Genomic DNA, 22,352 nt, shown 5'->3' with positions numbered 1-22,352 from the left:
AACAGTGGTGATGGAAGTGCAATGCACTGAATGCACTGAACGTATTGAAATGCACGGAATGTATATGAAATGTATTTCAATTTTGATGGGAATACTCACAGTAACTTAGGCAGTAATCCTCCACTTCCTTGATTTGGGAAGACAATTTTAAGGTACTTTCCAAGCTTCTGTAATCTGCTGTATTTATAAAAATTCAGCACAAAATGAATGCTTTCCTGTCAGTTACATGTCAAGGAAGAGTTTGCAGTAGAGGACTGTCATGGCTGCTCTAGAAAGGAACCAGATTCTGCTGGCAGATCTCATTGCCTCGTGTTACTGATGGCAACAGAGAAGTAATTCTTCAGCAGTAGTACATTAATGCAACTTGTTCCATTTCCTCTGTCTCATTTGAAATGAAAGTGTTGAACTGCATTTGAATTTGTTGTTAATATCGAAGTATACGTATAGAAGTACACGTATGTCTGTAGATTCATCAGACAATGCGCCTCTTTTTGGTCCATTATAATCCTTGATTACTCAAACCTTGCAGCATCACTGAGATAGGGAAAGATAGCTCTCAATTTACAGGGGAGGAAACTGAAGCTAAAAGGAAGTTTTGGCAAAGTTGGGACCAGAACACAAAACTCCTGGGTTGCCTGCAAGAGTGACCTTTTTCTAACTGTTTGGAGGTTTTTTTCCACTTTAGTTTTTGTGCTTATGTTTATTTTATGCCTTACAATGCAGTAGGTAATGGGAAGTTTCCTGGTGTGTTTTGCAGGGTGTCTGGAGGAGAACTTTTTGACTTCTTGGCACAGAAGGAGTCTTTGAGTGAAGAGGAAGCAACCAGATTCATCAAGCAGATTTTGGATGGTGTGAATTACCTTCACTCCAATAAAATCGCTCACTTTGATTTAAAGGTAAAGATGCTGACTTAGAGCTTTTGTCGATGTTGTTTAATGACCACACCTTCTACAATTTGTTGAATACTTGCATGTGATAACATGCCTAAAACAATAGGTATGGTTAAAAAGCATTTTAAATGCGCTTGACAGCTGTGAGAGCAAAGGAGGACAATTTCCTTCATCAGGCCTGTGATAACTTTAGGATGGGCTTACATATTTACTGACTAAGAACAAGAAATTTGTCTTCATCCTTCAGCTAGTAAGACTCTTATTTATTGTTTGCATTTGGGGTATCATCCAAAGCAGGCTGTTTTTTCAGGATGATGCACGGAAGTGCATTTCTGGGAAAGGGAGGGGAGGGCCAGGGCCAGCTGCCAACAGCTGTCACTCCTTCCAGCCCCCCCAAGCGTTGAGAATTACATGAGGGGCACGTGTCAGCCGCTGCAGCTTGGTTAGCAGAAAGACTTCTGGCTTGCTTAGCAGCTTAGGCCCTTGAAAGCACGTGACAGAGCTCTTGCTACCACATCAGGTGACGTCTCTAGCTTACGTCCTTGTCTCTGATATCAGTAGAACTGGCCTAAGTAATACAGAAGAGACCATCTCTCTCCTTTTGACTGTGGCCTGCCTAGGTGAACAAGCTTCTCTGAAGCTAGGAGTCTGTCACCTTGGGGATGAAACTCTTGAGACTAGAAGAAAGCACTTTCTCAGCAGCAGACTCACGGCTACAGAACTGGCTGCCTCAAACATTACTGCTTTCAGAAATAAGTTCAACATGCACTCATTTCCTTGGAGAAAGAAAGTAGAATAAAAACAGGAGAGAGTTTTAAAATGTTTTAAACTGCAGGAAAAAGGAAGAAGCTGTAGTGCTAGATCACATGTTCCTTGTCCTAACTTTAAATCCAGGATAGTTTATTATTAATTACTACACTAATGCGTGTGCTATGGATAGACTATTCCCAGATTCCCATGATATATATGCTAATTTCTTGTGCTAAAGGTGTGCTGAATACAGTCTCTGTCTTAAAGGACTTGTTGCTGAATCAGCATTAATGTCATATATGTAGTTGTTGCAAATGTTACAAAATGCATCTAACCTAACAAACTGACTAGCAAACTACCCTTCAAATCTTCACTTTGGGGTGCATGTGAAAAAACATGTGAGATATATGAATGTATACAAGGATATAGACACTTGATTTTATAATTACCATATGAATCCGGAAGTTCAAGACCAATGGTATTCACTGTGTATTAGAAAAGCAACCTAATACCCGGTGGCATAAAATTATTGTGAGAATATAGATAACAGATTTTCTGTACTGATCTCTAGCTACTAATTTTGATACTTAATGCCAGTAATGTCAGGTGGTCAGTAAAGATGTTACAGAAAATGCAAATCAGAAATGAGAAAAGATGAGTGGAGAATCATTTCATTGATAGTGAAAGACAAATACTCTAAAATGTTTTGACAAAATAACTCTACTTGGTTTTGTCAGACTGGTTTTGGAGTTTAGCCTGGTGTTAAACTAGGCAAGTATTTTTCAGCAGTAATCTGATTAGAGAGATGATGATGAGAGAGGTGATTTATAATTACCTCATCACTTGGTAGGGCTCTGTTGGTTGCAGTGGAGCTACACTATAACACTTAAGGAATAAAACAGTCCAAGAGGTAGTGGCTATGACTTTTTGCCATTTCAGTCCGTTCTGTCTGCTCCAAACAAGCTTACGTCATATATCTAGAGTGAACACATATGCCCTAGGTCCCTGAAGGAACACCAGACTTGTTAGCCTGAGGCTAAAATATTCTTGGCCCAATGGCTATGACAATAAATTATTCACGTGCCCTCTTTCCCGGTGTAGCCCTGAATGAGAACATGTGTTAGCAGGAGCTGCTTGCACATTAGGATCCACTGCAAAGAGGCCAGGCAGCTGCCAGCAGGGAATTAAGATCTCTCACTGTTGCTCTTGGACTTATGATTAACTTATGAAAAATTAATGCACCGAAGCTCTTCATCTGGGATAAATTGAACCCACAGGTTTCTCTGAAACCTGTGAAATAGGGGAGCAGCAGGGAGTAACTAGGTCTAAGAAATTTAGTTGAAAAAACAAGTTTATGAAATAGATGTTATATCTGGTAAAGAATGTGGAGTCAAAGTCTGTGGTTGAGAAAAAGCTAGCTTTAATTTCACAATTCCTCTGGCTTTGGCTCAGTGCTTTTCCTTACAGAGCTGTGGGAAATGCTACTTCTTGTTGTTTTAACAACTTGTTATCATACATGAGCCAGGATCTCTAATTCCAACTCCTTCCAGTTTCAGGACTATTCAGATAGCAAATCCCAGACCTTTCCTGCCCTTGTTGTTGCAACTGTGAATTTAATTTCATACAGGAGAGTATTTTCCCTCTCTAAGCAGGGTTTGGATGTGTCCAGAATCCCTCAAGAACCTTTTCCTGAGATCTTCCAGTAGGATGATAATATAGTAGGAGCAGCTGGGCAGAAATAGTGAGGTTTCTTGGTGTGAATTCCATGAATAGATCAGCGAAATTGCTGTCAGCCAAACTATTCAGTGGTGCAGCTCTCCCTGGGACCAAGCAGTGGCAGTCTGTCTCTGCGCCAGGTATTTGCACTGCTTCAAGGGCCCGCGAGCCCTTGTTAGGGATGCCCCTACCTGGGTGCGAATCCTGCACTGGGGCAAATGCAGGGGTCGGGGTGGGACATCTCCTTCCAAGGAGACCCTACGGGCCAGGGGTATATTTTCTGTTTTAGGAGGGGACAAGATATACTGAGCTTTCACTTCATGTTATATCACCATGCTGCTGGGCAGATAATCTAGTGACATATTCTGTCAGGGCCACTACATACAGTTGTGTGAATAACTTCTGTCTCACTGTGAAAATAGGGTTATCTTGGCTACATTCTGGCAACAGCTATCATTAACAAAATAAGCCTAGAAGTGCTAATGGGAAGACAGAGGGAGGGAGTTTTTGTATGAGATAATAATAAAGACAATAATGGAAGGAAAGTATTACTTTTATTAGGCCTGAAACCTACAGATTTATTTTGCTGAAGTTCTGGTCCATTCAATAACATCAGATTTCACAGTTGTCATCCCGTTATCAAAACAGTGAACTGTATGCGGTCAGGCACAGGCATGTTCTTGTTCTACAGTGTTGTACAGGTGAGGAAAGAAAGATCTGAGAACTCTAGGTCTAGATCTGTTACTCTCCCAAGATATAATAACAAATACCTATGTTTTATTATTTTTAGCCTGAAAACATTATGCTTCTAGACAAGAATATCCCTATTCCACACATCAAACTCATTGACTTTGGCCTGGCTCACAAAATAGAAGATGGAGTTGAATTTAAAAACATTTTTGGGACTCCAGAATTTGTAGGTGAGTGAGTAGTCAGTTCCTTTGGTTTGTGTTGCAAGTTCCATGAGAAAGGTGAGACACCTTTCCCAAATCAAGAAGCCAGGCATAGGGGTATTTTCCATCTCCTGAAGTAGCTGTTCCCATCTCTTATGTATCAATATGACCTAAATATTGAGGTTCGCATCCTTTTTCTGGAGCAGGAGAGAGGTGCTTTCTGTAAACAAGACCTGATGGTCTTGTGAGAGTAGCTTGCTGCCAACTAAATATTGAGAGACAATTTCAGGATTGAGACTGAGAAACCATACAGTATAAATTCCAGTTTTCTACCTGTTGCCTGGGGCAAGTAAGTGCTCTGCATTGTAGCACATGGGTACATAATTACATGAATATCACTGTTACTGCTTTCTAGATAAAACTGCTTCCCACTGTATACCTGTTGAGTACAAAACCTTCAACTCCCCTTACATTTTCCACCTGATTCTCTCTTCGCTACTTCCTGATCATAATTCTAGTCTGTCTGGATTGGATTTTGGTTAATCCTGCTCCTTTCTATCCTTTCAGTTAGAGGTTTGAGGGTTTGGTTGTTTTGTTTTGTTTTTTGTAAATCATATTCCAGTTAAGCACACTGTTACATGAACTCATATCGTTTCAGCCCTGCCACAGACACCTTTTCTCATCTCAGTACCTCACCTTGGTCTTTTCTCCTACATGCAGTCTTACATGGGGATGTTTTTCAAACAGAGGGTGTTTCCCTAAACATAATAGGGTTTGACGGGGATAGCAATGTAGGTTGGCGTGTAATTTTAATCTCTTGCCTGAGGGCCGTTTCTAACTGGCCAGTAGAAACTAGCTTTAGTGGCACCAGTTAAATGTCGTTCTGAAAACAAAACAAAAAACAGAACAAAGCTCAGATTCTTAGGGATAATGGTATCCTTGTTAGGTGAAGTCATTTGTTATTGCAGGCATGATTTGTACTGTAATTAGCATATAACTGCCTGACCCTTATTCTTGAGTTGCATTATGCTCCATGTTACTCTACATGATCTCTTGTGGACATTTGGGAACTTGATTCCTACCAGGATTATAAACCTTTAAACAGAAAGTGCCTCCTATACCTAGTTCGCTCTCTGTCTCTCGCTCTCTGTCTCTCGCTTTTTTTAACAGAGGTAATTCCTGACCTGCCACTCATTCAGCTTGCTAAAATTAATTTTTCCCTCAGTTGCTGATGTTTGATTAAATGTCTCTTACAGCTCCAGAAATAGTAAACTATGAACCACTTGGATTAGCTGCAGATATGTGGTAAGTTTTTAACTTTTTTTGCCAGGTTGCTCTACTATTAGTTTTTCCCCAGTTTGCTCTGAATAAAATCCATTCTATCACAACAAATTAAGAAAAAAGCACCTTAAATGTAGTTGTTAATTGTCAGTTCTGTCTTTCTGTTTTTATGTGTTCTTTATGATAAAAAGATAAGTATTTAACTTCCACCAAATTACAGTGAAAACCTTTAATGATGGCAGTTAAAGAGATAACAATGTGCCACTGCAGCAGAGCACTCTTAAAAGACAACATGTTCCTGCAGTGCCTGTGACAGCCGTATCTGTAAGAGCACTGCGTGCAGAGCAGACCTGCGTACCAATCTGAGCTGCTGAGAAGGCAGCTGAAGGAGGTCACCCCAAATAAAGCATCTTTGGTTCTATTTTTTTTTGTATTTCTGTTGTGCACTGTAGCTAACGACTTTCCTTAGTAGAAATGTATAAAAAGAGACTCCAAATATCCATGTTACTTGAATTTATATGTAAAATTCACATTTTTTTCACTGAAACACCATTCTTTTTTTAAGAAAGATATTAGCAGTCATCTAAAACCATGGCCCTTCTGCTTGTCTAGCAGCTGCTATTGTCCTTTTCATGTTGCATACATTAAAAAGAATACATGTAATATAAACCACCTGTAATTAGTCTCCTTCTTTGTTTTTTAGGAGTATAGGAGTCATCACCTACATACTGTAAGTACGACAGTAGATTCACTCCTGTAGAAGTGCTCCTAAGGCTCTATTGCATTAATAAAACACAGCCCTTCCCTTCAGTCATGTAAGAAAGGAGCTGCACACAAGGTGTGGACGGTGGTTTGTCTAGTGGGCAAATGACCTTCTGCAGCCTTTTCAAATTTAAAATAAAAAGGGGTAAACGAAGTTAAGAGGTCACTAAGAGGGCACTACGGGCGGGACGGTCAAAGAGCAAATCTCTCTGGCATCATTGGGCATTTCTGCTTCTTAGGGAGCTCATCAACTAGAAATGACAGAGGATGAAAAGCCCAAGAGGATTAGTTGGTCATAGGATGGTTATGAGCTACCACTGTGCTGAGACAATAGAAATAGAAAACGTGATATTAGCATGTACCAGGTGAGGTATTTCTGGTGAAAACAGGGAAGTTTCAATTTGCTTGTAGAAGGCAGCAGTCTAGATTATTATGTATAAATCTGGTCACCCATATTCAAAAAGGGGAATTTAAGCTGAAATAGGATCAGAGAAGGGCGGCCAAGGTGATCCAGGAAATAGGGAACCCATTTTACAGGAGAACAAAGGTCTTGTTTAACATAGTGAAGAAAAGGCTGTTTGGGAATATCATTGCAGTTGGTAGGCACAAGAGAAAGGGAGGAAAAGATTTTTCCCAATACTATTAGAACAAGAGCATGTAAACCAGTGATGAATAAATAAAAGCAGAAAATTAAAACGAGCTCACACGCTCAAAGAAATGAGCTTTCATGGGCATCCTGGCGACAAGCAGATTAGATAGTTTTAAGATGGAGCTTGGTAATTTCTAGAACTGCTTGAGAGACATTGGACGCATGCAGCGGAGGGACTGCGCTCACTGCTTCAGGGTTTCCTTCCTCTGGTTTGATGCGAGAATTGCAGAAGTGGTCAGGGATGGCTGGCCTAACTGCTCCCATCGAAATCAAGCTCCCGTTGCCTTTGAGCAGCAGGTGCCTGGAAGCGGCTCGCCCTGGTGCTCCTGCCCGGGGGCTCTGCTGCTGCTCCTGCTGCTCAGGGCTAACTTGCTGCCAGCCTTGGAGAAGGTGCCCACTAGTGCTAGAGGGAATTTTGCATTGCACAGCACTGGGCTCAGTACAAGTATAGAGGCATAAAGGGGAGGGATTGCTTTTCCAGTGTGGAAAATAAATAGAGTGGAACTAAATCCACCCTCAGGCAGTGCCCAAGGCCTAGAGCCCAACAGCTGCAGAAGAGCCATGGGCTGAGAAATCAGCCTCAGTGCAGTGAAATCCCTTCTGTCGTGTGGTGCAGAAAAAAATACAGGGGAATGCTGGATGGACCCAACCTCAGGTAAAGAGGTTTAAAATTATCCAGGCTCTTGTTCTTTACCAGCACTCTGTCATCAGTGACATGTGTACTTGACAGAACATTAAACTCTGTAAATTGCTATTTATGGGTGCTCATAAATGACGGGAAGAACACTTAGGAGTTGAAGAGGAGCAGGCTGCAGTACTTATTCTGCGATTACAGTGAGGCATGGATGTCCAGGTGCTTTCAAGAGGTTTTTCCTGTTGTGGTAGAGTTCTGTTCTGGAGGAGCAGTAATGAACTGGATGGCTCTGTACTGTATCCAGTACAGTAGATCTGTTTTACCTAGTTGGCTAGTAAATATTACTATGGTAAGTAAGCTTTAAAATAATCCCTCTCTACAAAAGAACAGAAAAAAAAGAGCATGCTCTTTGTGATAGAAGGGGTCTGTTTGGGTGGTATGGCATGTAATAGAAATTTTTATGCCTTTAACTAGTACTGCCTGTTAATTTTATTGCCTTTCATTCTGAAGAATCCTGAATTCTGAATAACCGGGGTGTGTGTAAAGATACCACATGTTTTAGCAAATGCAGTAGCATTCAAATGGATGCCATCATCAGGTGTAGACATCAAAGTGCTTACAAGTCCTTAATTCAATAACCGGAAGAGTGATTCATTGGATTGGATTGTGAGTGCTAAGCCTTTATCACGGAGGTCTGCTGTTAGGTGGAGACAGGTTTACAGGTACTGAGTCAGCATATGCCAAAAGTCATGTGGGTCAGGTGTTAGGATCTGAGACTCCTCCATTTGACAGATCTCAGAACTTCTCTGTGGCTAACAGAAACGGAGCAAATGCTCAAGGGGGAGTAAGTAAAACCTGTTAAGCAATGAGATTGACTGTGGCTTATGAGGTGAATTTACTGCACCGAAGACAACTGAAAGTGCCTCGCTCAGTGCCTTACTGTGTCCACAGCTTGGGTCCTTGCGTGACTGTGGGGGAGAGGAAACGGTTTCTGCGCTCGGATGGTTGTTCTGTGGATAAGACCCACTTGCGGCAGCTGTGGACTGGGCTGAATGGCCAAGGGGGTCCCATCCAATTTTATGCTTACCCCCAAATATCCAGTCAACCTGGCAGTACAGACAGGGTAAAAGGTCTTTTGATCAGGATCGTGTAAGCAAACACTTTAGTATTTGAACCCTGTTTAGGTCCCAAGAGTTTGAGCCTGCCATATCCTGAAGCTATGTTATCACAGCTTAGACACAGTAGATAAGAATAATATCAGTCCTGAAGGTTTTAAAAAGGGATGAGATCAATTTCCTTGGTATAAATAACATTTCCTGTAAAGCAGACTTTGCAAGTCAGCATTCCTGTGGGCTGGGGGAGGGAGGAAGGGGACGGCAGGGCAGGAGGAGTCTGCACTGACACTAGAGTTTTATGGAGCAGAGTAAATAGTCATCCAAGCTGAAGGACATCAGTCACAGTTGAGAGATAGGCAAAGCAGGATGAAAGCTGTATCTGTCTAAATAAGACTGCTGAATGCCATTTTGTTATGATGATGTCTGCATTATAGCCTTGCAGTTGGAGCAGAGTGCCAGCTGAATGAAATTTTGCATTGTTCAGAAATGGATTTTACTGCAGCCAAAGTCCCTTTTCTTGTTTGTGGGCTCCTTTTAACCAACAGTGTCCCCCTACCTCTCCCGCAGCATTTGAGGCAAGGCCACATGTCTGATTCCCCCATCGCATGTTGCATTGTGGTTCCAGCTGAGAAGGTCTTTTGGACTTAACCCACAGTCAGTAAATCCTCGGGTAGAAAAGCAGTAGGGGGCAGGGTTTCTCCCACCCAAAGAAAATCTATAGAAATACCATTTCGTCTGCTTGACTTGATAGAAGCTTTTGCCTGGCAGTATTTGTGGTTCACAGGGACAGAGCCTCTCCTCAGCCGAAGCTTTTCCCACTTTGATTAGTGATGACTTCAATGAGACGCTGAGGATGGGGGGAGGATCTGTGCATTTCTGTCTGTGTGGGCACACATCAGTGCTGCACTGGAGGCTTTCAGGATGAGTCTGACTCATAAACACAAATATAGTGAGCCAAAGCTGGACCTGTTTTTTCCCAAGTGGCTTTGCTGCTCCATCATAGAGATCCACAAATGTCCAGAGAGTGCATTACACAGCCGCTGTAATTGCATTAGAGGACCTCTGTTGTTTGTTTTTCTAATTGATTTTTTTTTTCTGGCTTATTTAGGCTTAGTGGTGCATCGCCTTTCCTTGGAGAAACTAAACAGGAAACGCTTGCCAACATCACAGCTGTGAATTATGAATTTGATGAAGAATTTTTCAGCAATACCAGTGACCTAGCAAAAGATTTTATTCAGAAACTCCTGGTGAAAGATACACGGTAAGGGAAAACTCAGAGCCCTCTGCCTCTTAGATAACCCTGGTGAAACAGAGCCTGCTGAGTAATCGGCAAAGCTTTCACTGTGGTGTGTCTTGTCATTCAAGAGCAAGACAGGAGACAAGGTTCTGCTGCTGCGCCCTAGGGAATCGCTGCTTCCAGAAGCCCTAAAAATAGCTGTGTGCCAGCATGCTCTGAGTATGCCAAAACCTGACACTCACCTTTGCATTGGACTTTCTGTTTGAAGCTTAAATAGTTGCTGTTTGTTCTTTCTTAGAAGCCAAGCTCTGCCATCTTGGAGTTAATGCGTCCTTGGTATGAAGTCAGGCGTAGGGGGAAGAAAGAAATACTGTAGCTTAAAAAAAATCAAAAAAAAGCCTAAAAAAAAAACCCTAAAGAGAAATCTTACAGCTGATTGTTCTCAAGCTGCCGCTATGCACAGGTTATTTCCTCTCTTTTATTTTCCTTTCTATTTGTGCTATGCATTTGTGGTTTTGTTCCTATGCTTGTTGCTTTTCTATTCAGTTTCTGGTGAATTTTTGATAGATGTAGGCCCTAACCAAGACAGGGGCCCCATTCAACTTGGTCCTGCAAGAAGACTCAGTCCCTGTCCCCAGAAAGTTTATGCTCTAAACAGACAAGGCAGCAAGGGAGGGCAGGAGAGGCACTGAAAGAGGCGGATCATTACTGAGGAGCATGCCTGGATCATGTTACTCCTGAAAGAGTATGTTATATTGAATATATTGTAATATTGCATATGGTGGCAAGTATGTAATAACCTGTATTTTCAACTGGTTGCATCTGTTTTTCACACTGAGAAACTTTGTTTGTTTGTTTGTTTTCCTTATCTCTAACAACTCCTATGATAGTATCAGCTAAAATGTGTGACCAAGAATATACAGGCCAGGACTGACCCCATTAGCCTTAGATGTTTGTTGAGATCTTGCTGTCTGCACACATGTGTGCATGCACGTATGTGCTTGCTCTCTCCCCGTGACTTACTGCTAACCTGCAGATCATCACATGTGGAGCTCCACAGGACAGAGCCCTGCAGCCAAGCTTGCTGTAGAGTGGAACTGCTGAGAAATGGGGTTTTTCTCCTTTTGGAGCTGCAGTCAGAATGGATAGGAGAATGAGAAGCTAACTTCTAGCTCTTGCAACCAAAATCTCTTAGGTTAAATTTTGGTTTCAGGACTCAATTCTCCCCTGAGTCAAACCAGTATAACAGTAGGTAGATGGAGGACTGAAAATGGTGTGCAAAATCTCTACTGTGGAAAATGGTGTGCAAAATATCAAGTTCTGGGTAACTACCATTCCAGTACTTCACAGTCTATTACGGACTACTTGCAAGGAGGTGACAAAATATGGCCCCAGTGCTGCAAGGGCAGAAAAGTCTTCATGTGTCCTCATAGTGGAGTTGTTCCCACTATGTCTGCTTCTGCTAAGATCATCTAGAACTTGTGTGATAGGTATCCAGAGCTTTATTCCCAGTTCTGGGAACCACACACCTTGTTTAGTTTCTTTCTTGCTTTTAATAAAGTGCGCGCAGAAATAGCATCTCGTTCCCCTTAACCCTGTTGTTCCTGAAGGGTAGTCAGGCCATTGTAGTTCCTTCTAATGGCTTCATTAGGGGAGAAAATAGATATTAGGAGTGTCAGGAAGAAACAGGCCAGCTGTTCAGCCAAGATTCCTGCAAGCATCAAGCCTTAGAGTAGGCTGGAGTAGGTGGGGGTTTGATGAGAGGTTTCCACAGGTCCAACAACCTCCTTTTCAGAAGTGGCAAGTCAGGGATATTGATATTTATCCCATGTTCAGAGGCAGTCCCTGCGCAACGCTGGGTTTCTACCTTTGGTTCTCAGTGCTAACAGAGAGTGCTGTTCACAAACCACCGCAGTTCAGGAGGATTAGGTTTGAAGTATTCCTCTCAGAAATATTGCTGTCAGGATATGGTAGCTCCAGGGGTGATATGATAACATGCTCTGAAGGCCACTTTTGATATAATTAATACTGTATACCTTGATTCAGAGACAGTGAGGTTAAGGGTGCATAGAATGTATTTATTCTCAAAGCTTGTAGGATGAATAAAACAAAGCAAAGTTTTATCACTTTTTATAGAAAGGTATGCAAAAAAAAAAGGCAGATTTTGACTGAGTAGGAATTAAAATTGAGTAGAGTGAGGATAGCTTTTTACTGAACTGCATACAAAAAACATGCCTTATCAAGAGACGTAACCCTGGATTTTGAGAGTTAGTCCTGGCATTATCTTGATAAATGCTTTACTGTTCATACAAAGCCTGGGAGAAGTGTGAGTCAATGGACATGTGTACAAGGTATTTCTCATTCAAATTGGTGTTTTTTTTGTAGGAAACGGCTTACAATTCAGGAAGCTCTGTCTCATCCGTGGATAACGGTAAGACCAAATAGAGAAACAGATCTTGCTTTTTATCCATGAGCAAAGCAGAGATAATATTCCCATTCTTATTGGTGTGTTAAATGGAAAATTGATCTTTAGATATTTAGAGACTCTAGGAGTCTCAAAGAGATTCACTTAAAATAAACTGATCAAGTCTGACTAAATCTTTGGATTTCTACAAACCTTAATCATGGCTTCTTTTATTACCATAACTCTCAAAAAGAGGGGAAAAAAGCTTTGCCATTTGTTGCACATACAGGATTCTATATTAGACTGTGCTTTATGTTTTTGCATCCTTCTTCACTGTTTGCATGGACGTATACCACATCTTGGGTGTAGTGCTTTTCTTGAGTTGAAAGTTGACCACAGCCAATGTGGAAAGTACCAGCTGCTGTACCAAGTGTGTTGATTTGCTTGCATTTGTGCGTCTCTACATTTTTTTTCATCCTAAACATTGCTTGCTTTTGTGGATAAATCTCATATTGAAAATAGATTTGGCTAATCTCAGCATGACTAATGAGGGTGTTTGAAATCCAGTTTTTGCTCTGCATTGGAGAAAGCATTAAGTGGTGTGTTTTCAGGATTGATAGTTTTGAGACTTTTAACTGCTAAAAAATAACATGAAAATAAACTGGAGCCTTTTATTTGCACTTATCACATTGGAATGAATGCACATTGCTCATCACATTAGTTTTTATATTTTCTTTTAATCAAATGCATGAAGGAAAATCTCTGGGAGCAAAGAATCTCCCAGCATTGTGGAAATTCAGGCTGCATCCTTTGATGTGTAGAGTTTGAATTACTGCCCTGTCTTGTAAATGTTCAGTAATATTGGTTCCTCTGTCTGAAGCTGAAAGAAGAAACAAAAGTCCAAGAAAACAAGAAAGTTGAGAACACACAGCTGAAGACAAAACGGCTAAGAGAGTACACCATAAAATGCCATTCAAGTATGCCTCCCAATAATACCTACATCAACTTTGAGCGCTTTGCCCGAGTAGTAGAAGACATTTCACTTATGGAACGGGGTTTCAGTGCTTTGGCTGTATCCCATGATTCCTTGCAGGAGGACATCGATGCTCTGGTTTCCATTTATAATGAAAAGGAAGCTTGGTATAAAGAGGAGAATGAAAGCGTGAGGCACAAGCTGTCTCAGCTGAAGTATGAATACCGTAAAATTGAATCCCTGAAAAGACATCTGCAGGATGATATCAAGACTGTAGGCACTAGTCTTAAAGGCATAACCGGGAAATACACTGATCTGCAGTGTCAGTACGAATCTCTAAGTCAAGAACTTTCTGAGGAACTCAAGTGGATCCAGGATTTAATGAACAGTTTTCAAATGGAAAATGGAAATGAGACCTGTGTGAATGGAAACTTTGACTCTGTGTTCAACAAGGATATTAATGAATCAGTAATGGAGCTGTTAAATAGGTCTTGCTGTGAAGAATTCCTTGCAGGGTTGAATCTTGATGTGGCAGAATCAAATCAGTAATGTTGGTAGACCAGATTAGCTGCAAAGTTTGTGTGTTTTTGCTGTCTGCCGTATTGTACAGCAGTTAAATTCTCAGTGCAAAATCTCTACATAAAAACATCATCTACTACTGAAATATCAACTCTGATATATGGCACAAACCACTGACCAAACCAAAAACTCCTAGTGGTTTGTAGTGCTGAAGTTGTTTTCCCATGTTCTGTGTATGAACTTACAGGGAACTAGATTATCACAGCAGCGTGGAGCACATTTAACCTTACAGCCATATGCACTGACTTCATCATATATACAGCTCCTGAAGGTTACTAGGTAATTAAATTGGAATGAAGAGTAGTCCAGTCCATGCTTACTGGAGATCACATACCTGGAAACCTATAAAAATCTCATAGTAGCATCTTTGGTTGGGTGAAGAAAACGGCCGTGTAGACCTGCTGCAGATATTTCTATGGAGCAGATGAGAGAAATACTTACAAAGGTTAAATCTGTCCTGTAAAACAGAGTAAATGATGCAGTAATTTAACATTTAGTACTGTGGAAAATCTCCATGAAAATGACTGTTGATGAAGAAATGTTAAGATGATCTTTTTAGACTAGTTATGTAGGGTTCAATCTTTTACCATCAACAAGTGTTAGCTACTGATTAATCCTTTTGTCTAAAATTCAGTTATGTTTCCTATCCTGCACCAAAGAAATTCTATTCAAAAGACAAAATAGTGAATTTGTAATGAACTCATCAAATAACTGTGTATGTAATTTCACTGTGCAAATATTAATGTCGGTGATGATGAGCAATATCATAGACCTCCAGTTTGCTTTCTGTGATGAAGACAAAGCAAACAACTAACTTAATCTACTGTGTGGGATTTGAGACCAGTGTTCATGTTGTGAAGATTTTTTTTAAGTGTTAGAAAGTAAAAGAAGAGTTGGCCCAAAATTGAATCATGCCCTGCTGTCTTGTATTTCAAAGAAGTCGCTTGATTGTACTGCATTTATATGCATAGATGTACCTGTCTCATTTTTGGACACAATAAATAGTCCTTCATGCAGGATGCAATCACTCCCTGATGGTGTAGGTAGTGAACGAAAAAGAGATGTTAAGCTTCTGTGTACTGGAAAGAGATGCTGGGCCAGGCTCTGCAGCTGGTTTACAGCCCCTTTGCTTAGCTGTGTACATGTGCTGCGAGGTGACTGTTACCAGCTACACGAATCAATGAGGCAGAAGGCAGACATCCCTGCATCAGTGCTCAAAGCCATCCAGAGGGGCTCTGGCTATACATCAGAGCATATTCTTTCTCTGCCCAAGCTCCCACAGAAAGAGCCCACTCTTCTTTTTCCAGAAAATGAATGAACTAAATAGATTGAATTGTTGTTCATAACATTATAAGAATAATGTTTCCTACTTTGAGGTAAAAAGATAACAGCACATTCTCATCCAGTTTGTAGAGTACTGTGGATCCAAAACTGCTGCATCCTCACAATGGCATATAGAGACTAGTGAAAATTCAGGGTCCTGAAAACAATTATTTAATGGTGGTGGTGTTAATCCTGTCATTGGGCTTGGTGGAGGATGGAAACTGGATGTGCTCTCTGTGGCCTCTTACCTTGCACAAGAGGTAAAGTTTTCAAAAGCTCCAAAGCAACTTAGCCATGAGATGTCCCTAGCAACCTGATGCTGACATTTGGGGAGAATTGGGCTCCAGTGTGACTTGGGTTACATTGAAAATTTTACTCATGTCCATCTTGAATTCTCCTAAAATGCTTCACTTGTCATTTCTGGAGGTTCCTTTGAGCTGAAAGTCATGGGGGTTCCTGTCCAGAATTTTTAAGAGGGGGAGAGTTTCAATTCTTAAAAAGTAACTTAAAGCCTAGTAAGAGTCAATGTCTGTACAAAAAACTCTCAAGAAAGAAATTCTGCCTTCCCTCAGCTGCGATCCCACATCCTCTGTTCATGTAGATTTTCTTTGTGTACAAATGTACTGGCACAAGGAGAAGGAACATTAAATGAGGCCACTCTGTTCCTGAGTGTGTCTGGGTGAGGTTAATGTTGCTGTGACTCAGTCCTTGAGGCTAGTGCTCTCGGAGCTGAAGGAGGTCACTGCCCTGATGCTTTTGAGAAGGTATTCTGTTGATCGAGAAAGTCACAAGGTCACTGCTTTGCAAGCTACTTAGAAATTGAGAGGCAGTCTGGAGTGCTGTAAAGCAAGCTATTTTGATTCAGTGATGGCTCTGCTGCTGAAAGGGCACTCAGAAATTTTTCATGATGTTTGTATGGCTGACATTTAATCAGTGACATTTTTTCCACTTCGAATTGATTTCTGCTCAGTGTTTTTGTTGTACCATGATAGCCGTTTGCAGCATGAGGAAATGATATTTAATGCCTAAATGCCCAGGTTCCGTTTTGCACAAATGATATATACATCAAAATGAGAAAAAGGCCTGGCTGGTAACTTGGCTCCTTTAATTGCTACTCACTGAGATATCTGCAGGTTTCTTATTGTAGAGGAAATTTCACTTTCCTTATTCTCTTACAGAAATTCCAAGGCTGGGCCATCTTTAGAAAATAATATGAAGCAAAAGCAATGCAAAAGATCCTGTTTCTTTTTCGTCCTCAGGGATTTGCACATATCTCTATTCAATGTCAACAATTGTCCTTAATTTCCCAAGAAAAATATTACTGGAATTGGCAATTCTATGTTCTCCTCCAGTTAAGGTGTATTTATCATACTCCCCCTCAATTTGTCATCTTTAAATTGTTTTCTTGCCCTCTGATGGCCTAAACATGCTGGATTTGGTGTTAAATGCTGCTAGAGGAATATTCCTCCTTTGTAATATACTGAATTTCAAGGGTCTTCACGGTGGTGATGTGGGTTTCAAAACCAAGAACTTCCGTTTGAAATGGAGCTGTCCCTCTGTTAATCAGGCTGTGACTGACTAATGACAGATATTCAAGTTACCTGTATTTGGCTCTTGCAAAAAAAAGCATTTTTTAAAGGTCTACAATGGAAAGGTGTGAACTCTTAGCTACTAGTGGTCAGGTTTTCGGTGAATCTCAATCTGCGCATGGTGTTTAAAACTCAGTATGTTGCTGTGTTCTCCCTTTTTTTCTTAAAGTAAAATATATGGAGTGCATCAACAAGTGTGCTACACCTATGTTGCAGGGCCTCTGGCAAGTTATGTTCCACAACTGTGCACTTTTTGTACACTGTTGGTTTCCAGCAAACAGAGCTGGCTGTTGCCCAGCGCAGCGTTTGAGGAGAAGAGTGAATTTGTTGTCTCATAAACATTATCAATGATTTTCCTGAGAAAACGTTTAAATCCTCACTGATGTGTTTTTCATTCTGCTTCTTTAACTGGCTGCCCTGGTTGCGTTCTGGTTCAGTCCAGTGTAAACATTTCTGGGTTATCCACCGCCTACATAAGCAAATCAGAACTGCTGGGATAGTTGTGATCCCATAAACTCCATAATCTTTGAAAGGTTGATTTTTGGCCTTTCTTGTCTCACTTTTACTAGATCTGTATTAGCACATTTGTTTTTTATCTCATTACCAGTTAGACATAGTTGTTTGGTCTGTGCAAATTTTGATGTGGTTTTGGAATTAGAAGGTGCTTCATTTTCAGAAGGGCTGTGTGTCATGGCTTTCAGAACATCTGCTCCTTGACACCAGACTTGCACCCAAAATTGTTAGGCAGGTATCTGAATTCTGATATTTCTTTCTTTCTTTCCATTTCTCAGTACTCAAATATTGCAGTTCTTTCCTCTTATATTTACTGGCAGAGAATCAGTATCTTGTGCTCTCAGACTCTGGCTGTGGTTAAAGGACAAAGCCTGGGTGAGCCTTCTCAAGTATTATGTGGCATGTATCCTGATAACTGATATTAAATCACGGCTAACATTCTCCCATTTTATTATGACGACTTTGCCAGAACATAGTGGGACAGGTCCAGTGAAGGGCCACTAGCATGATTAAGGGATTGACACATCTGACGTACGGAGAGGCTGAGAGCACTGGACTGTTCAGCCAGGAGAAGAGAAGGCTCGGGGGCATCTCATCAGTGTGTGTAAATACCTGATGGGAGGGAATAAAGAAGACAGAGCCGGACTCTTCTTAGCCATGCCCAGGACAAGAGGCAATGGGCACAAACTGAAAAACAAGAATTCAGATCAAGCATAAGAAAAAGCTTTTTTACTGTAAGGATGGTCAAACACTGGAACAGGTTGCCTGCTGGAGTTTTCATCCTTGGAGATATTCAAACTGGGCATGGTCTTGGACAACCTGCTCTAGCTGACGATGCTCTGAGCAGGGGATTTGGACTAGGCGATCTCCAGAGGTCCCTTCCAACCTCACCCATTCAGTGATTCTGTGAAAAGCTTTTGTTCACTGCTTGATTCTATTCCATGAAAATGTAATATTTCCTGGCAAATCCAGTGCTGACCAAAGCTGGTCATGGATTTACTTTTCTTGGGCCACCTTTTAATTTTGCCTGCGATCTGTCAGTCTCAGGCTAACTGCAGCAGACTCCTCCCAGTCACAGGTTACCTGAGCCTTCCTGTGATTTGGATAGCCAGTCAAGGTTTCACTTACCAGCTTTGCAGGACACAGGGAGAGGGCCACTGTTTGATACCAATTTCTTGTTGGTTGTAGAGTACAGCTAGGGCTCTCTGAAGTTATTCCGTATTTCACATTCACATTAATGTTCCATGCTCTCCATGTCAGATCTGAAACAATGAATGCCTCGGACTTATCTATGCATCTTTGAAGTCTCTCTAGCATGGAACAAGGTTTTTTTTCTTTCCTTCTGTGATGATTAAATCAGACTGATAGAAAAAGCTATAAAAGCACAATTCAGAAAAGACTTGTTAGAATAAAATGAAAAGTCTCAGACTGGAATGTAGGAAAGGGCTCTAATGTATCCTTCGTTCTGTATCTTTGTGAAAGGCAAAATGTGGAAATCTGTCTGTGAGCAATTAGAAGGTAGTGTGGGACCTCAGCAGTGTGACGATACTGGGTTTGTTTCTGTTCTGTCTTTATTTCTAGCCAGCATGTGCAAAACCCCTGAGAAGCAGTGGGCTGCAAAGGTGTTGATGCGCTGACAACAGCTCCGTCTCCTTTCTGTCAGGCCCCTGGGGAAACTTTTCCTGGCTCTCCCAGGGCCTTTCAAAAAGACAGACATAAATAAATGCCAGCTGACAACACCTTAATACAGAGAAAATGGTGCAGGTGTGCAGTGAGAAGCACTTTGATTTTGCAAAGTGGAGGCATCACTTTACATCTTCTAGCATCTCCTTAGTTAACTCCCTCTTCTGTTCAGCTGTCCTTCGTCCTGTCCTTTGGCTGGAAAAGCTGTTCCCAGGCCATTTTTTTTGCTTTTGTGTGGATCATTATGGAAAGGGTAGGCAGAAGTGGAGACTGGAGCCAAGTCTGTGCCCCTGATATGCTTTTCATGCGCCAGGACAAGCGGCTAGAAAGCAGCAGCAGTGGAGCCCTCAGAACAATTTTGCAGACGGGGCCAAGTGTGATGAGTGGACAAACTGGAGATGTTTACTGTGGACAGTTTGGGGGATTTTGATTAAAATCAAAGGGGTCCTGTCCTGGACTCAGTGATTTAATTCTTTTTCTTCTGCTTTTACCTGTATGAATCCACAGCCTCTCCAGCATTATTTTCAGTCAGCTCTACAACAGAAAAAAAAGAACCTAATGTATTTTATGTGCCAAAAGGAGCCAAGCAATAAACTTACCATTTTTTATCTTCCAGCCAGTGGACAAGCAACAGGCTTTGGTACGTCGAGAATCTGTTGTTAACTTGGAAAACTTCAAAAGACAATATGCCAGAAGGCGATGGAAGGTATGACAGCAGGCCTTTAATCCCAGTCACGTTAGGCTTCCCTAGCCTGATGGGATCAGGGGCAAGCTAGAGCTTGAATGGTGCTGTAAAATTGTAAGATGCAGTAGATAAATGTATTTGGGTACATCTGCACTGCAAGCGTGTTGTCAAATTCTCGTTCTTCCCTCTCTCCATAGCTTTCTTACCGTATTGTCTCGATTTGCAACCACTTGTCTCGTTCGCGGGTGGAAAAGGTCCTAATACAGGATGAAAGTTTGGTAGGTACATTTCACACCCGAGGAGAAGGGAAGGACCCAGTTTACTGGGGAGCGAATTTTGCTGTCCTCACACGGGCACACAAACCAACAGGGTGGTTTGAGCAGAGAGATCAGCTGTCTGGGAAACCAGAGCAGACCATGGCATCCCTCATGTGCTGTGAATGCTGCCATTTGAGTTGTGCTATTGCTACGGAAATGTTAGGCAAGGAGTGTTAGGCAAGTGATTTTGTAAACCATATAAGTGCTAGCCACAATTATTATATAAAGGAGCAGCATGGAGGCTGCCGAGGGTGTTTGGGTACCATAGCAGTGACCATGCTGTCAGATTGAGAAATCAGCAGTCTTGGAGAGCGTCTGCACTGCTCTTGTGGCCGACGGAGGGATGGAGGATGGGGAACCCTGCAGTGCAGGTGGCATTCTGCAAAGAATCACCATGATATTTCTGTTAATTCTACTTTTTTCAGAAGATGATACACTAAAAATAGTTGAACATCTCATTTAGGAGCATGGTGTCTTATTTATGTGACTGAAACATTGTGGCCTTTTTATTTCAGACACATTGTGAAAGTGACAGTGAGGATCTTTCACAAAGAAACGGCACTCATCAGAGGAGAAGCAGCATATCATAGTGTAATTAGGATTCCACAGGCGAGGGGCAGAGGAAACTTGCATCCTTGCTGAAAAAAGCAGCCTGACAGCAGACCTTGACTTACTGTCTGAATCCTTGGTATGATGCTTCTCACTTCTCAAACTACGCCAACAGCTGGAGATTTGTTATTAAATGTCTGCTGAGTATTTTATAAAATTGGGGATCTGAATTCCCAGGGAAATGCCACAGCACAGACAGCATTGGAGTGCTTTTATATGTTGTGCTTTTCACTCATACTTCAATTTATTTGTGATACCAACTGCACTCAGGATGTAGGGTTTTCACTGATGATCTTTTCCTGCAGCATAGTTCATGTTCCGCACAACAATTAAGACTGTGCATTACTATCGCAGGCAGGGAAATTGTTATCGAGTCTTCTGGAAATTTTGTATGCAATTTTTATTTTTGTTAATAGTATAAATATTTGGTGGCAGATACCTGACAGGTATTGTTAGCTCTGTGCAGTAATTACCCTGTTATTGCTGTTGTTCAAGAGAAAATCACAGTGCCGTTACATGTCCTGACCTTGATTTCATGGACCTAACAGCATGCTGTTCTCTGCTCCAGTACAAATTCTGCTCTGGCCACACCGTTGGCTAGCTGATAGAAAGCTAACACAGCTGCCATTGCCATTTTGAGAACAACTGATTCTTGCAACTGAGAGGATGGGGTTGGGACAGGGTATTTTTTTAATAAAAAAGAGAAAAACTCTGTAGTGACTTACAGAGGTTGTCCTGCACCCAAATACAACATTGTTAGAGTGACAGTGGGATGCTTCACCAAAGCAGGATGGACGGACAGATGGACTTGCGCACACACACACACACTCTCAAGAAACATCAAGAAATAGTCTTTATTAGACTTTGCTATTATTTTAACCTATTGTCAGTAAACTGAAGATTCATTAACCCCTGTTTACACATAACCCAAACAACAAACATCTGTGTTTTATTCAAGGGGGTTGCAACCGAAATTGAGGATATAAGCACTTTGATACTGATATAACTTCTTTGTGCTAGGAAGTTGATCATTTTAACTATATTAGTTTCTAAACCAGTATTGTTCAATTGGTACAAAAAACGTGCATAGACTACGCTGTTGCTTAGGGATTTAATATTGTAGTTGTTAAAAGTTTGTATTTATTTTGCCATTTAAGAAATTAAAAATCACAAAGAAAGCCTGCTAGAAACAACTACAGATTGACAAGGAAACTGATTTTGTTGGCTGCATGGTGGTCATTTCAAGGTTTCGGTTTTAGAGTTGAAGGTGTGAACTGGTGCTGAAAATTAACATCAGGTTAATTTTGCCTGGCTTCATTTCACTGAGAGAATTTAAAATAAGCTAGGTTTATTTATAGCTTTGTATCCTTGCTTGGCAGAGATAAAAATGTAGTTGAAGAGAAAGTATTTCTATGAAAGGAAGGAAATGTACAAGTAGCAATGAAGAAGAGAGGCAGAAAGTAGGATTTGAGAAGCAGAAAGCAGGATTTGAGGGAAGAGACATAAAAGGAAGGAGATGGGGAGAAAAGCAGTGAGGAGGAATGAAGAGAAGAGGACGTGTAGGGAGCGGAAGTGAACAAGGACTGGAAAGGTTGGAGGAAGGAGAGAATTTAGATATAGCGATTATGGAAGCAAGAGAATGAATATTTCAGCAAATATGATGCTGCATTTTGATACTATTTCTTTAATTTCCTTTTATTTCATGTCTTGTGCTGCCACGGCCTGTGAAATGTGCCTGGTCAAGGGATAA

The 22,352-nt window shown here is 41.2% G+C and overlaps 1 protein-coding gene across 3 annotated transcripts in view; it reads left to right on the top strand.

The window, feature by feature from the left end:
- The window catches only part of DAPK2 (death associated protein kinase 2), a 57,545-nt gene extending 36,594 nt beyond the window's left edge, over positions 1 to 20,951 (top strand). For 2 of the 3 annotated variants that reach the window (XM_067305271.1, XM_013957067.2), the window contains exons 4-10: positions 758 to 896; positions 4,147 to 4,276; positions 5,506 to 5,554; positions 6,234 to 6,260; positions 9,799 to 9,951; positions 12,313 to 12,358; positions 13,212 to 14,892. In XM_067305271.1, the coding sequence (XP_067161372.1) occupies positions 758 to 896; positions 4,147 to 4,276; positions 5,506 to 5,554; positions 6,234 to 6,260; positions 9,799 to 9,951; positions 12,313 to 12,358; positions 13,212 to 13,853 (1,186 nt within the window). In that variant the 3' untranslated portion in view covers positions 13,854 to 14,892. Of the gene's footprint in view, positions 1 to 757; positions 897 to 4,146; positions 4,277 to 5,505; positions 5,555 to 6,233; positions 6,261 to 9,798; positions 9,952 to 12,312; positions 12,359 to 13,211; positions 14,893 to 19,607; positions 19,698 to 19,873; positions 19,955 to 20,508 lie in introns of those variants that run through there. The other variant, XM_067305272.1, reaches the window with a different exon arrangement.
- The last annotated feature ends 1,401 nt before the right edge of the window (positions 20,952 to 22,352 follow it).

Source organism: Apteryx mantelli, chromosome 15 (genome assembly GCF_036417845.1).
Source record: "Apteryx mantelli isolate bAptMan1 chromosome 15, bAptMan1.hap1, whole genome shotgun sequence".
NCBI classification, from domain to species: Eukaryota; Metazoa; Chordata; class Aves; order Apterygiformes; family Apterygidae; genus Apteryx; species Apteryx mantelli.
The sequence above is the reverse complement of the archived record's forward strand: the minus strand, read 5'-3'. Positions and strand labels throughout refer to the sequence as shown.